A 17,149-nucleotide genomic window follows, 5' to 3' on the forward strand; every position below is an offset into this window, starting at 1 on the left:
CCATACAGCCCTGTAAACAGGGCTTATTTTACAAAGAACGTTCTTACGTTGTTCTGCCACAAGTTACCTTTGGTAAACTCATGTTGCATTTTATACCATTTATCTCTAAATTTTTAATTATTCTTTTCTTTTAGCTTTGTTCTAAAGCTTTTTATGTTATTGAGAGAAACTGCTACCCAGGTAACTTCCTTTTAACTTTCAGTTTCAAATATGGAATGTGCTATATTAGAAATTCTACAGTGACACTAACACAATCTCTGAGTCTAATTCTAAACTTGTAATTATTTTTTTCTTTCATTTTCACAGGATGAAGACTTATCTTGTCTTTCACATTTTGAACACCTTACATCCTCTTTAGCTGGATAATACATATAAAACAATGAACACTTCATTGATGGGATAAAATACATATAACAGACCCTGTTGTGAGTTTCTGTGCTTTATTTAAAAAAAAAAAAAAAAAAAGACAAACAAAACCAACAAAACCAAAAGCAAACCAACGAAACAAAAAACCCCAACCTAAAACTAAAGCATGACCTGGATTTCCTTAGAGGAATTCAGGGCCTCAAATAACTGTCACATTTAATTTAGCATCTACCTCAAAATGGTAATATCCATTTCCATACACTAAAACCAAGTACCTTGCTTATATCACTTCACCCCAATCACCTTTACAGAACGGGCAACACTTTCCTTGAGGGCACACAAACACACAAGCCATCAGTTCAACTGGAGACTAAGTACAAGAAAGTGATGTATAAAGAAATCCAGCTAACTACTGAAGACATTGGAATCCTGCTGGCACCGGAGTTGTCATGAATAAATTTACTTTAAGGAATGCTATCTTGGCAGAGATCAAGAATATCTGCATCTTCTTGGGATTCATGAATTAGGCATCTAAATATCTAATTAATCCAAGAGGCTGGATCCAGTAAATATTGTCAACAGGAAGACAGTATCGATCCCAGTTAAACAAACAGCATTCACAACAGCTGCCACTCAGACAACTCTAATGTTACTGCTGCCCATTTTTTTAATACCTATTTTTAAATATTCCATTGATAATGAAGAAGCAGCTCTAGATACGAAGTCTTCCCTGCCTGAGAGATTAAAATTTATATTACTCTTGATTCCTCCTTCTTAACTACTCCTGGTCAGAAGCTTAGCTGAGTGAACAACTGCCTATCTGCCTGCTGATGCTGAGTTGCCAAGCCATGTTAATGGATGCAGAAGACACTAAGCAACAAGTGTGAGCTCACTCAAGAGCAGAAGAGTTATGGATTCGAATTTTTAATCTGAGAAGTGTTTAAAAAAGTCACTGGATAAATTACAGAAAAGAAGTATTCTTTAGCTTTTAGGATTTTAAACTAAAGAGTGAGCTTGCCATCCACAAAGAAATTCAGGGATGTAAATCAATGTCTCATTTAAGTGTCTAAGATTTACAGACAGTCCCTGCAAATGAAATTGGATTTCAGATGTTTATTTCCCAGTCCTTCACTCTTCTTCCCTCTGCCCACAATGTGTGAGCTACTTTGAATAACACTTAAAGATGTCACGTATCTGGCATGTATACCTAGGAAGAACAGAGGTACCTTGTTTAGGGTTGTGGATTTCATTGCAGAAGTTGAGCACTAAAAGGTTAGGCAAGGAATACTCAACTGTCTTTGCAATTGGCTGTAAATAACAGGCTCTACAGAGCTTACTTTTCATTTCTGTCCTCTCGCCATAACAAATACAGACGCTATTTGGGCACACAAAAACATTTCCTAGAGAAGCATGGCAAATTTAAGCTATGAGAAAAGGTACATTAGTGAACAGGCAAAAGAAAGAGAAACCCTAAGATTCTCATTATTAAAGTATGTACACACATTTTAAGCAATGGTTGAGGACTACTATCAAAAACTCCTTGGGATATACAGCCACCTTCAAAAACTAGAGGATGTAAGAGGTAATTTTCCCCTAAGACAAAAAAAAAAAAAAAAGCACCACCTCTGTAAAAAGCAACAAACTGATTTTTTCTGTGAAGAGAAAGACAATCCTTACAGCAAGAACAGCCCTAGGCCTCCATCTGGAAGTGACCAGAATGGAACTAAAGAGCTGGGGTAAGTAATGATGTGATGGAGCTAAGGTGGTCATATCATCTCTTCGAATAACCACCTACTATGGTACCCCTGAGAACAGGAAAAATAGAACAATTTTAGGTCCTTTTGTTCAATAACATGGCTAGAATAACAGCAAACAAGGCCTAGATAGAATTCAAATGCTTTTACACAGACATGATAAGTGAAGGACTGAGGGATGGGCTTTGATGTTGCTGCTCCACACGGTCTCAGCTGCAGATATCACAGAGATGCCGAAGAAGCAAAATGACACTGCTAATGCAATGCAACAGAAAGTTAAGAGAGCTATGACAGAAAGCATTCACTGGAGAGAGACTGGGGGCAAAGGAAACAAACAAACAGCTTTTTATATTTATTTCCTATCATATCCAAAAAAACCAAGAACTTCCTGTATTCTTGCATCAAGGGCCCCCATATATTTAATTTGTAAATCAAGAGAAGAGCAAAAGCCTGTTCCATCCCTTTTTTTCTCATCCTAGTGGAAATAATCTGTAATACCCTGAATACTAGTTAATTACTTGGATAAAAACAGGAAATGACAGTATTTGTTATTAGGAAAAGAGACGGTCCTGACAAAACAGCATTACAGGCAGGTTGGAAACCATGTCTAAAACTTTTTTGCCCTAATGGTAAAAAAAAAATCCTGCTAACTTCATCCTGTAACTCTTCAATAATTGTAGCTTTAGTGCATGATGTATATCAACTAAGGCTGGCTGAAGAGGGAAGGTGGACAAAAGTCTAAGAGGCAGACAAAATTTTCCTTCATTCATTCCTGTCTAGTTACTCCTATGATCCACTTTACTGAAGTAAATGAGAGTCAGTCAGTTTGGCGATTGCCTTAGACTAGTGATTTACAAGACAATGGATTTTGATTACCATTTGACTTAAATAGCTCTCTACATAGGACAACAGATTGCTGAGAAAATTTAATTCAACAATCAAGAGATTCAAACATTGACTCTTACTAGACAATAAAATCCTGGCAACACATTTTAATATTCATACGAATGAATTGTTCTTCTACTATACAAGCAAAATTCTTTGGACGATGAAAATGCACCATGTCTCAAGAGCCATGATACTCCCCTTGGGACTCAGTTAATTCAGGAAAACTGAAGCCCACTAGTTTTATACTTGGGAGCCACTGGTGACATGAATAACTATTTTTAAATCTTATTTGTCCCTGAGCAGGCAAGACTCTTGTAAACTGATGAGTTAAATACTGTCCTGCCAATTGCCGACAAAAGATACTGCAAACTATACACGGATGGGGGAATTTATTGTTAGCCACAACTACTTGGAGCATGTATTAAATACATACTGTTGCATGTATTAAAGCCATCAGAGTAAGTTTATGATTACTCTCTTCCAGGCAATTTCAGTCATTAATGAATCATACAAATTGTATCCTAGATAAGAAAAGATTCAAAACCATGGTTCTGATTAATCTGTACTTTTTCAATTGCACAAGCACACTTACATACATTTCATTATATAATTGCCAATAAGATTCAAACATTTCTCTCTCTCTGCTTTTCACTGTACACATTTCAACCTGTTATTTTCATGAAGAATTGTGAACCCTTTCTCACACAAGCATCCTGTAAAGGCATTAAACTACTACTTAGAATTCTTGTGTTTGCTTTTCTGCTAAATATATCAACAGTAATATTTGAGCATTTGCAAAGACTATGTAAAGACTTTTAGACGGAACATAAGAAGAGAGAGAAAACAGGCAGTACAGTCCCAAACAGGATAAGAAAAGTTCCTAGAGACTATGGTCATGTCTCAGTATCCATTCAGATACTCTTAACACAAAACAACTTCAAAACAGCTACCCTAAAGGTAGAGTAGCCAATTTCCAAAGAGGACAAGGGTTAAAAAAAAAGGAAGGAAATAGCACATAACTTTTTTTTTTTGCTTTGTTTGAACAGAGCAGGCAATTCATGACTCTTGACGGCATCTTCGAAGTCCGTATTGATGTTTTAAACATAGCATGAAAAGAAGCAACCAACCACAGTTCACTGAAACACAGCTCTTTTCCTTCTGGGTCTTGTTTGAAAGAGATGATGAGGTGAGGCAGATGGATGAGGTATTTGTTGAACAGGAATCGGACATCAGGAAGCAGTCTCTTCTGAGAGCCCTACACAGCTTGACTTTACTCTAGAACCCTGAAGGCAATGTACCATTGTCTTCTATTTTAGTGTTTTGACTAACCCCTTAAAACAAGAGGACCAAGAAACAGACAGTTCTCGGTACAGGGTCAAGGCCAGGATCTTCTGGCGCATAACTTCTGCATTAGCCATGCTCCAAATCACAGTATCAGCTGCACCTAAAAGCAGTACAACCAGTGAACTGAACTTCTGTCAACAATGCTGATAAACTTGTGTGACACCACTAGGGATCACATCACATAAATCCTATGTAATACAGCACCCTGTGACTGTATTTGGCTATGATGACTGAACTGCACTGAAAGAAGTCAGATGTAAAAGTATTTTTCTTCTGTCTCCAAAGTAACAAATGAGACTCTGAATTCCTTTACAATTTTTTTGAAGTTTTGCATGGCTGTATATATGAGGGATATAAATATGACATGTATGAAGTATCTTAACTTCTGTTACAGGGATTTGACGTCTAAAGCTAATTCCATATACTGTGAAGCTACAGCTAGCTGAAGTTCACCACAGCAGGTTTCCAGGCAAGCTCCAGACGCTGCCCATGTAAAAGGAATGTAGTGTCCTCCCTGAAGTGTCCTACTGCAATGAGCTGTGCAAAACCTTCACCAGAAACATGAAACACATATGTTATTCGGAACAGCAAGGGGAGCTGGGAATCCCCAGTGCTTCTGGCTGTTGCATTTTTCTGAAATAGGAGAAATGATCCCTTGTTCCAACACATCCTGGACAACAGAGACAAACCTCAACAGAACAGGCACATCTCAGTGCCAGTGAGCAAGTGGTACACCTAGGAGCAGGAGAGATGCACGTTTACTATGGCTCTGTGGAGGTGGATGGAGATAGCTGTGGTCAAATCCCAAATGGGTAGATTAAGGAAAAAAGTGTTCCTGTGCTTCCTTTCTGAAGGGGAAGAGACAAAGTTTCTACTCCACTGGAGCTGTAATTACATACTGTAGCTCCTACAGAAGTTTTCGATGAGAAATGTTTTCCCATGTTTTGTCAGGTAGTACAGAACAGTCCATTTGAAAAGTAGAGCCAGTTGCTCCACAAACCGAATCCAGTCTCGCAAAGTTTTCTTATAATGCGACAGCATTTCATAGAATCACAGAATCATAGAATACCAGGTTGGAAGGGACCTCAGGGATCATCTGGTCCAACCTTTCTAGGCAAGAGAAAGGACAAAGCAGGACTTGCAAAGAACCTGCATAAACAGGACAGTGGTTCTGCTGCCAGTAGAGTGACTCAATGTGAATGAAAAATTTGAACATCAAAAGGCAATGCACCAAAACCAATACACCCATATGAACCTCGAAGAGTCTGTGTTGAGGATTCAAATTTGGTGACAAGCAAAGCACTTGCTCCACAGATCAGCAGTGACTATTGCGGATTTTGCAACATGCGAGCAACAGCTCATCCATACCAGTATTAGACACAGGATTTTCACAAACTTTTCTGTAGCATCCATACAGGGATGCAAGACTACACCAGCAGAAAGTGCAGAGGCGGGCCTTTGAGTGGATGATTTAACCTCAGAGCATTCATGCTTCACCCTTAGCTGCCGTGACTTAAGACTCCTCCTAGATATTTCCAGAAGGCTTCTTCCAAAAGATTGTGTGTCTGACAGCTGTATGCAGACTTCTGAGCTGCTCTCCAAACATGGAGGGAGAGGAGAAAAATTAAAAAGGGAAATTCAACAGGCTACTTTTATTTGTAGTTCTTTGATTTAAATGTTTTTAAGTAATATTTGCTTTTATTTTACCTCTCATCTTAAATGACAGTTGTTTTTTTTTTCCTTTTGATACTTATGTCAATTTGGAGTTTCACGTCAAAAAAAATTCTATCCAAAGTGCACAGCTTTAGGCAACTGAATCCAGGCGGAAAAACTCTGAGTACATGTCTTTGCTGGTTCCTACAGCTTCCAGTGCTTTATAATTAGAAACATCTCAAACAATGGGACTCAACAGTTACAGCAAGTAATTCTGCTGCTGTTTTTCTTCCTTTACATCTAATGTAGAGATAATTATCTCTTTTCCAAGTCTCAAAGGTTTTTTAAGTTATTTAATTTGCTCTGCAAAACGCTGGAATTGCTTTTGCAGATGAGGCATTAAGTGTAATCCACAGCCATTTCTCTCTTTGTTCACTTTTTGAAGATGTTTCTCACAGTCCTTTGTCCTCCTTGACAGTTCCTGACAGTTTTATAGGTGAGGATGGCAAAGGGAAAGTTGTGTCAAATACTATAGCTACAATCGTGGCTCTCTGTACAAATGCTTTTTGACAGTTAGTAACGTTAGATACAACAAAATTCCTCATGTTTTTATACGGCAGGCATTTAAGCATCCTCCTGGAACCAAATTTCATACAGTTTGCCACTCTTTCCAGATGACAGCTTTGTAATTAATGATAATTTTATTTTAAACCTATAATCTTGATATTTCAATCACCACTTGAGTAAACAGTGATGATTGATTAAAACCGAAGCATTAAGTGTCCCTGGGAGATATTCTGGTACACAGCACATGAAGAATTAGTTATACAATTTCCACTACTAATTCTGAATTCTACATATTTATTTCCATATTCAATTCAGTTTAAAGAAAGCCAAACCTCTAAAAAGAACTTTTCAATAAATCTTTATAAACACTGCAATTACTACACACAAGATTTCCCCTTTTTTTCCTAGAAATCTGGAAACTATGATGATTATTCCTTAATAATTGGTTTATACAATTTTTAAACTCTCTGAAACTGTTTGATTGAAGTAATGGCTGCCAATAGGAATGACTGTTAAGTCAATATTTTGGTGGAAGCAAGATATAAAACATCTCATAAAAAACCATCTGTTTCAGTGAAGTTTTTCAGAGAAAAGATGCCACTTCCAAATTATGTGGACATATTCCACCCTTCCTTAATGATTTCTAAAAGCACTTTGCAGACTTGAAACATCCCTGATCTATGAGGATATTTTTTCTCATTTAAGATGTGACACCTCTCACTGAAGCTTTGCTTTTCTTTCTGTCCTCTCCCCAGGTTCCTCCAATCACCAAGTGATCCCTCTCTGGATAACCTCTTTGTTGTGCTCCTACAATTAAGTTTATTTTAATTATTTATTAACTTCCCATTTGGGTAGAGGATGGGAACAGGTGGAAACACTGGACGTCATCAACTATGAAGAAGTCCTTACTGAGTGCCTACTCAAGTTTTCTTTGTTCTGTATCCTGTAATCACACAAAAAATAAAAGGAGTCACACCTGCATGACACTCTATTCCTAATACCACACAAATGGTATGTATGCTCACATCCTTTCAAAACACTGGCCAGGGACACCTCTAATTAAAAACGAAGTATCACACCATGGCGACACTAAAATCAAATCACCCTGGTATTAGAGGCACAAGGCTCTAGTCCTGGAAAATCTTCAGTATATGAAAATTGCCTTCTGAATGCTTTTGTTTTCCTACATCTAACCAAAATACAGGCATACCCGCCCCCTGTCCCCCTCCGCTTAGTTTGGTAATTGTATTTGTTTCATATCTACATTCTGGAGTAAATACTTAACACACAGTGAGTGGGATTCATTTTAAATTAAGACAAATGGGTACATTTGTCCACAGGTGTAGCAGATGTCTAGGCTCTCATTTTGCTAAAGGCAACTCTAGAGCTCATCCTAAAATAGGGACCTAGTACTTGGTCAGCATTCTTTAGGCTCCATGGATTAAAGGGATACGATCTTAATTTACTATAATAATAGAGTAGTTACATACATGTGGACACTAAATTGGTATGTCTAAGTCTCAAACAATTCCACCATCATGCCTGTTCCAAGTTACTCTAAAAGACACAAGGAAAACCAAAAATCCTAAGACAGACAATGGAATTCATTACTTATGGGAAGTCCTGTGAAGACAAACTAGGGATATTTCAGTTGAATGAGGAAACTAACAAGATGATGCATGGAACAATGCAACATGATGAATATAGACAAAATGCAGCTCAGTCCTATTTGCTGTTTGTGCTGGGAACATATCATTTCTAAATTCTTCACTCATTTGCTGCTTTATTTTTAAAACACAAATTTGCAAATGTCTAGAGAGTGACAGATATCTTCTGAAGCAAACCAACTGATTAATCTAGGTGCACAAGAAAGAAAAAATTGTATAGTCGTTACTTTGTGAATATCTACACTGTATCTCCATATAGCAAGAGAAAGAGTGTGTTTTTCTCTCATATTTTCTATAAAGTTGTTTTAATCTGCCTTTTTAACAATTTTTAAAAGTCCTGTACTCAGGAATAGACTAGAAGAACTTGCATGCATAAGCAAGAACCTTTTTCAAATGCTTTAGAGCATTTATTGTCCATATCACAAAAAAGAACAATTAAAAAAATCTGAGAAGTACTCATCAAAATATAATAAGACAAGTTAATATTTAAAAAGTGCATAAAACCAGGAGAATATTACAGAATGCTGAAATGGTGTAGGAAAGATGGAAGATGTTTTACACTTACCCTATTGACATCACTGCTTTTTAAAATAATCTGAATTAGATTTTTCTTAAATTCTTCCAGCTTCTTGAAACACTTCTTCAAAACATGATTAGATAATTTAGTATCAGTTATTAAACTGATCAAAACGCAAACCGCTTCAGTAAGAAAATTAGAAACTGGAAATTTAGGACTGTTGTAAAAAACAGTCAGTCCATCAAGCAACTGGGACACTGAATTGCATATTGTGAAAGAGTCATTCTCAAGCTCTGTGAAGTCTGCTTGAAGAATTCCTCCTTCTGACAGTTTTCTTATTTCAAGCAGATGTTGCAAAAACTGCACTGGAGCAGTCAGAGATTCCTCCTTGCTAGTACAGCAAAGATTCAATGGGGGAATTCTTTCCAACCAACGTTTAGAAGTGTCGACATGCTCAGACTGGTGAAAATCAGAAGCTATGCCTAAAGAATCGAATGCATAGTCATTGGACACATCACACCCAGAGTCTTCTAGCTGGCTTGAATAACTCATAGGATTTATACATTCCTGATCCAGAAGAGTTTCAGCAGAGACATCTCGTTTTCCTGAAAAACAAATGTGAAAGACTTAAATACATGCTTATAGAAAGTGTTGTATATCCTTTCTCCTTTTGCTTTCATGCAAAAAATCATGTAATACACAAGTATGCTTGCTCCCCAAGAGCTTCCCGTGACTAGAATTTAGCTGTGGAAGAAGGTGACATTTTTTAAATTAAAGTCAAAACTTTCAGAAGGTAGTGTCTATTTGTGAACAAGATGTTTTATGCTCATAGTAATATGACCAGCAATTTGGGGTTTAAAATTCCTGATGGTTTTAAGTTTTTACATACATAATTTAAGTGGACATCACACAAACAATTTAAGTGGACATCTATACTCTCATGAATTCCCAGGCAAGGAAATGCATGTAAATTTCTGGCCTCCCAAACATTTTCCGTACTTCTATTCTCAAGAACTCAGACTGCTTTTAAAGGACACTGAAGGTCTGTTACTATAAATGCATCAAATAAAATCTTGTCCTTTACTTGTACTCTTTCTCCCCAGGTCAGGTAAGGAATTCTAACAGAGTCAAAGTTGAACAGAACATTACACTTGAACTGTTTATTGTTTAACAAAAAAAACATTCAGAATCAAAAATTTCTCTAGTCACCACCTATGTCTCATACCATCTTCTTCAAAGACACACAAACTACATTACAGAAGGTATGCAATTTGCATTCACACTATTAAATTATTTTCTTACACCATTGTAGAATCTCTTTCATCCTATTTCACACATTAGATACATTTAAGTCAGTGCCTGTGGGCATAAACTCAGCACTAGGTGACAAGACTCCCCCTGTGCTACATGCTACCTAAGCCAGAAGATCACAGTCAAAACAAGCAAGAGACATTAGAGCAGTGAAGTGGAAGACCAACACGCATAAACACCTCAGTGCCACGAGGCAAGGCTAGAACCCCATCTGACCAACTCCTGGCTGTGCCCTGCTTACTGGGGCACAGCCACAAACTGCTTCTCCTCTCACTCTTAAAAAACATTTATATACCGTTCATATTTTCCACAGGGATCCAAAGTAACATCATACTCCTCTGTGTTTGTATTCTTAAATGAATACAAAGATTTTATAGGTGGTTTGGCCTGATGGGAAATAAATGTTATATTATTATATAAATGTTATATATATGTTATATTTTAACACGGAAAACATCACTAGGCAGCAATCTACAGTATTCCGTACACTAATGAAACACTCACAAAAAAGTTTATACAGACTTCGTTAAATATATAATTTCAAATGGAATTCTGACCATTACTTCAGTCTGAAAATATACCAGATATATATATACCAGATCATCCAACGAGGGTACTACTACTGAGATCAAAACTGGAAACACGGCTTATTTATTTATTGTTGAGTTTCATGCCTATAACATTCAGACATACTCAAAATTGACAGGATTGGTACCAACTCACAATGAAAGGGCCAGGGAGTAGGAAAAGCAGGGCTTGTAAGGCCAGCCTAGCACTTTATATATTAACACTGTTCCCAAATGCCCTGCATACCCAAACTTGGAAAGCAAGCAAAGCAGGAAAGCACGCTTCCCATGGTCTGACTAACAAAAACAGGCATCAATCTTTCATGCCTTCACTCCCTAGGGTTTTGAGCAAAAGACATTCTAGGAGAAAAAAATTGAAAGTTGTTTTTGGTGCTGTTTAAGGAAAATAAGCCCTTCTACAGAATCCATCTACCGTGAGTTTCACTATGTGGATATTTTGTTCCTATTTTTAACCCTATGGGGCAATACGAAAATTGCTCATGAGGATGTAGTGCGAGGAGTCAAAAGAAGCAAAGCAAGAACTACGTGCAAAAAAGCATATGTATGTTTGCTGATTCTCTTGTTGAAGGAAAAAAAACAGCAGAGGTGAAAGAAAGGAGAAGGAAAGAGAAGAAGAAGGGAAGAAAAGAATAATACAGAAATATCCATAGGAATCAAACTGTCCCCAAATAGAAAAGGTAGCACATACAATGAAACACTCCTACCAGTAGGAGACAATGTTGAATTAATACTTAGGTTCCTACTCACTGAGATATCAAACTCCTGTCCCATGATGAGCTTCCAGAAAACCCTGTTATAGTAAGTCCCCAATAGCAGTATATTTCCTGTCCAACATATTTCCTGTCCAACAAATAATACAAAATGCTTTAAAAATGTTCAGTCATTGATATGTTCTAGTCATTTCGGGAGAGGATGGAAGTTATCTTTTAAAAAAATAAATAAATCACCCACCAGGAAATACTCATCATTTCCCTCAAAATATCTAGAAACAACTTATCATTTATTTCTTGAAAGAAGGTATGTTTGTAACTTTGTACTTACCTACTATTTAAATGAGAAAGCAGTCTTGATGTTCACACCATGTGGTTATCAAGTACAAAAAAAAAACCCAAAACAAAACAGCATTAAGCCTGCCTAACTAACAATCATCTTTAAACAGTAATTTCAAGAACATTCGACTATAAATATACTGGAACAAGAAATATGAAAATTTAGTGTGCATGATAAACTAACCACAAAATTTTACAATGCTTTTATATAGGTAATGAAAGATCTAGTCATGAGCAATTTTACAGCCTCCTTAAATATGTCACATCAGATCCAGGAAATATTTAAACTCTTAATTCCTATTTAGGACTTTAGCTCCTTACTACATTAAGATCCTGAGCTGAAAATCAGAATTGTGCGATCCCCAAACAAAGCAAGATACAGTCACAAGAACAGCCTTGGGGTGCAAAGGCTGAAGAACTGACATCCCTCTACACATACCCACCACTGCAGAAAGTGTCTGGCCTGAAAACCACCAGTCGTTCAACAGACAAGGGAGCGACTTGCATACTGCGTTCAGTATGTAAGCAAGGTTTGTAGGCACTTCTGTGAAGCAAAAGAACTCAAATGCACATATTGCCGTGGGACCACAGAACACAGAGGCTTTTATCAGGGGAGCGAGATGCCAATAAGTCTTATGGTTAGAGAGTGTGGAGTCTTAAGCTAGTCCTGAGGAAGCAGAGTCTGGCAAACACCAAAGTCCACCCCATCTCCCAGGTGAATTCTGTCACTTCTGAATAGCCACCTTAATACAGACACCAAGACTCAGTTTAGGGACAAGAAAGGGAGGAGGAGGAGCCAGTTGCTTCATCAGGACAGGAAAACACCTTTTGTCTCCCAAGTGCCTGTTGCCAGAAGTATGGTCATAAGGATTCTCAGAGCTGTTGGAGACAAGGGAATGATCCAGCTCGTGGTCCTACCCAACACAGAGTAAGAGAGGCAGCATTTGCAATATCCATGTAGCGGGAGCAGGGGTGGTAGAAGACGCTTTCTCAGACACCTGCGCTACTGGCTGTCACAGACCAGACAGGGTTTGAATGAGGAAGGCCACATGCTCTATGTAGTTCAAAATTTAAAAACTAAAGAAGGGTCCTCAACTGATGAAATTGCTGTGGAATCATAAACTTGACATTTTTTCTTATACCTGCAGGTTTTTTGATACCTGCAGTTACACCACCAACAGGGATTATAGAACAGAAAATGGGCAGATGTAAGAAACAAAGTGAAGAGAGAATTTGAATTCTGCAAAGAAAAACTTACTTCAGTTTCAAGCGTTAGGCATTGTTTATATTCTCTCACTTTGTGAGCACACACATGGTTTATCACTTGAAAATCAAAAATAACAACGGTAGACACCTAAAGTTCTCTTAAAACTCAGTTACAAGTGACAGGCTCAGTTCCACTTCTAAAAAAAAAAAAGACAATTAGAAATGAGACAATCTTAGAAACCTCTTTGATGATACTGCGTTCTGCTTTCCAAGTAGATGTTCAGTCAATAACTTCTAAAGGGAAATGAAAACATAGGTGAAATTATTCATATTTTTTTCCTGTTGTGTTCACTTCTCCACTTCTGCATTTTTCAGGACTCTGTTATTCTTCATTTAATCTTCATTGATTGGTTTGTTACAAGTGCACTTTTCATGAACAACGAATCAAGTTTATTCTCTTCTTAAAACAAACAAACCAACAAAACCCCCCAAAAAACCTCCTCACACATATTAACTGTTTTCTTTATCTTATCTCCATGTGTAAGCCTGTCTCTATTCTGCTGTTTTCATTACTAACCAAGCTGGCTGGTTGAGAAAACACATCTCCCTCATGAACTTCTATGTGTTTAGTACACCATTGTTGTCCTGATCTGGAACCAAGCCAAACTTCTGTATATATCAAAGCAAAGAAATATTGTCTCACATATTTGAACATTTTGAAATAATAACGAAAAAATAATAAAAAGCTTCCAGGATTCTCCAAATGAAGAAATTTTAGAAGCTGTGTATCCCACAGTTTGCTTCTGCATTTCCATGGTTTTTTTATAACCAGCTTGGAAAAGAAAGCTCTTCTGTTTAAAGCTAAGGTATTTCATGCTGACATACTTTGTCCCATGTAGGAATAAATTCACAGAAATGAATATAAGACTGAGTACCTAAAATTCTCAAATTAATTGTTCAGTGCCAGGATTTAAGTGTTTCTCGGAAGGCTTAGAAGCATATACTTCAATTTGTTAGGGATTTTGCTTACATAAAGCATCTAAACGTTTAGAATTCAGTAAGAACTGAGAAGGATTTTGAGGATATAAACATTCATTTTTAGGGGATTTCTGTAGAAGACAGCACAAATCTTTTGCAGTTCAAGTCAAATAAAGAATACATGCAGCAAAGATATGGAAGGATCGAGAATCAGGTGATGAACATACAGATTTGGGTCAGTTAATGCTCATCAAGCAGCTTTCATGAAAAAAGATCTAACATATGCTTTACAATATTGACCATTTCAATGAGATGACTGAGATTTAAGTTCTAAGCTAGGTAAGGGATATTTCAAGATATTAAGTGAATTAATTTTACCTATGAATATTACCTGTCTGAACTGGTAGTACTGAACTGGAAGTACTATGTCTTATTAAAAATGCTTTGCATCGTGGAACAAACTGAGCTTCACTAAGGGACAAGAACTATCAGCCAATGTAGACAGCAATGACCTGGGTGCAACCGTAATGAGCTAAAGCCTGAAATGAGGTGGACTCCCTAAGAAATCAGCTAGGGTGTGCATTCCTAAAAATGTGTCTTTTCTTGAATACAACATGGTACAAATGTTTGGCTTTTGTGTTTATATACCCAGAAGCCCACAAACAAAGATCTGCTTGAGGAACTCAAATCTAAGTTTGAGTTAGGTTAAGGTTGCCCAAAGAGGTTGTGGAATCTCCACTCTTTAAGAGATACTCAGAAGCTGTCTGGACATGGTCCTGCACAATTGGCTCTAGGTGGTCCTGCTTGACAAGGGGGTTGGACAAGATGACCTCCAGTGATCCCTCCCAACCTCAACTATTCTGTGTCTCTCTATTTCCAGAGAAAAATTTGACTGATCCATAGCTCCCCACAGTACACTTATAGGTAAAAGGATACTAATTGCCGTGGCCACACTTCTTAATATTCAGTTTTCCCCCAAAACTATTGTTGTGTTACTCAGAAGAAAGGGAATGAATCTACACTAAATTACGAATCCCATTGGCTTTTATGAACCTTATTCCTAAAAATCACTACGCATCTCATCAGGAACTTGATCTATACAGGGAATTTATACAATAATACCAAACCCTTCCTCTTGCTGGGACATTTGGGTTGTTTTTGCCTCTGAATGGGTTCCTTATACAGAAACCTGGAAAGAAAAGGATGCTTCTTGGGTCCCTTTGCCCCAAGTGTGTGCTTAGAACAGCTGTAGCAATGCCATCTGATAAGACAGACAGCATCTGCTTTCAAAGGAGAAAGTTTCCACAACGAAAACAGACCTGTTATCCATGGAAGGAGCAGTACTCTGAGATTTCAATGAATCATTACACTCCAGCTGGTGCTTTTTCCAGATTGCAAATTAACTTATTTAATTATCCTGAAAAGGCCTCAGCTTTCATAAAGTTCCCCATTGTGTCACTACAATTATGGGGAACAGATTTATCTCATCATCATATTCCAAGAGCTGTATTCCCATAAATCTGTGCTAAACACATTTTAACTTCATTTTTGTCATCTCACATATCTGTTCTCAATTCCCTGCTCCCCTCCTAAAAAAAAAAAAAAAAAGAAAAAATACTTTTTAGGTTGTGAGACATTACTTGCAATGCTGCCTGCTTGCATTAGTACCCCTGGTAGAAGCATGGGAGTACACTAGTACACTTAAGATGTCAAACGACAGCTCATTTTTGAAGCACTGTCTGTCTGACACCATCATGCCTTAGAGAAAATGCTGAGCGGACACTTAGTTAGATTGGGCTGCCCCTATGAATCTGTATGGAAAGAAGGCCACCTTTTCGGGGAGGGGTGGGCAAATGGAGGGAGGAAGAATCTCTTTATGCAGAAACATCACATCCCTAAGCACCAGACAAAAAATAATCAGATCTGTTTTCCATGGTGACATCAAACTAAGTGTTGACTGCTGCCCAACGGGGAATCCTCTCACCTTGGAAAAAGGAAGCTGGAAAAAGGAAGCTAGAAAAAGAAAGAAGCCAAAGATACCCCTCGGAGGCTGACAATTCCTCTGCAACTGTCATTCTTTTGCATTCCTTGCTTCCTGCCAAATACCAGGGGGAAAAAAGTGGTGACAGGACACAGCAATCTATAACAGCAGCTCATTCAAACATACTGACCTGAAGAAATAGCTTTTACATAAACATACCATGATAACTTGGAAATTCTAGTCTATATTCCTCTACCTTACTACCATGCCATAGGAACCAATATCTTTGCTAAGTGCTATTCAGGGCAGCCGTAAACATTTCACACCATTTCATCTTCTTTCTGGGGAGGGAACTAATTTCTCCTAATAGACTAATATGTTTTTGTCATTATTATTTGGTCTGATGTGGACTGCTGCTGCCTCCACTAATAAGGAAGATTCCTTTATGAGGCTGAAGATAACATATTCACTGAGGAATCTGTATATGTTTTGGTCTGATCTTTCTGAATTCATCTGATTGGTTTCTCTTTGAAAATGAGCTTAAAAAAATCTATTATTGATTATGTTCTCTCACAGCTCCTTTTAATGTAAGCAGGCAGAGAAAACATCTCAAGTTAAGTTATTTAAATCATGGTGGAGAGTTTTGCTCTTTCAGAGGTTTGAAATCAAATTATTCAGAAAAGATTTTGACTGGCCATCACTCTTCCTGCTCTCATCAAAGCAAGATTTATCCAAACCCTCCTTTGCCTACCAAGGAAATACTAGTGCTTTCAGATGAGCCGCCAGAGTTTCTGCCTCTCCCTACTGAGCAAGAAACACCCAAGCCATGACTTACAAGGAAGTGGAAAGGAAAGAGGTGGCTGAATTCTGTGGCCCAAAACAAAGCTGCTGGTAAACTGGAGTTGTGTATCGTTTATAATCAGTTTTATTTCAGCTGATGAGCTGGTTGATTCCAATTCTATATGCTTCTGCTTTTGTAGCAAGTCTGAGCTTCCAGCAAGAAGAAAGGAGACTGAAGTGTCTCCACTCCTACTAATCTACAAAGGAAATTGCTCCCTTTTTCCACTTGTACGACAAAATGCCTCAAGGAACACACTAAGTTAAGGAGTGAATCAGGACATACAAAACTCTCTGTCTCTGGCTCTTATTCCATAAAGAGATACACGTTGCTTCAAATGTCTTGACACAGGAAGCAGAATTTAGGGGACAGCATCGTGAAAAGTCAAACATAGCCTCAGGACACAGTTAAAGATCAGACATTCACGTTAACCACATTCTGAC

General features: G+C 37.7%; 1 protein-coding gene across 3 annotated transcripts in view; it reads right to left on the reverse strand.

The window, feature by feature from the left end:
• Positions 1-17,149, reverse strand: part of MEI4 (meiotic double-stranded break formation protein 4) — a 147,501-nt gene that overhangs the window by 55,037 nt on the left and 75,315 nt on the right. For all 3 annotated transcript variants that reach the window (XM_087775361.1, XM_087775363.1, XM_087775362.1), the window contains one exon: positions 8,805-9,361. In XM_087775361.1, coding sequence (XP_087631487.1) covers positions 8,805-9,361 — 557 coding nt within the window. The remainder of the gene's footprint in view (positions 1-8,804; positions 9,362-17,149) is intronic.

The sequence above is a fragment of the Nipponia nippon genome, unplaced genomic scaffold (assembly GCF_047370975.1).
Source record: "Nipponia nippon isolate SJK-2023a ecotype South Korea unplaced genomic scaffold, ASM4737097v1 scaffold_4, whole genome shotgun sequence".
Classification (NCBI taxonomy): domain Eukaryota; kingdom Metazoa; phylum Chordata; class Aves; order Pelecaniformes; family Threskiornithidae; genus Nipponia; species Nipponia nippon.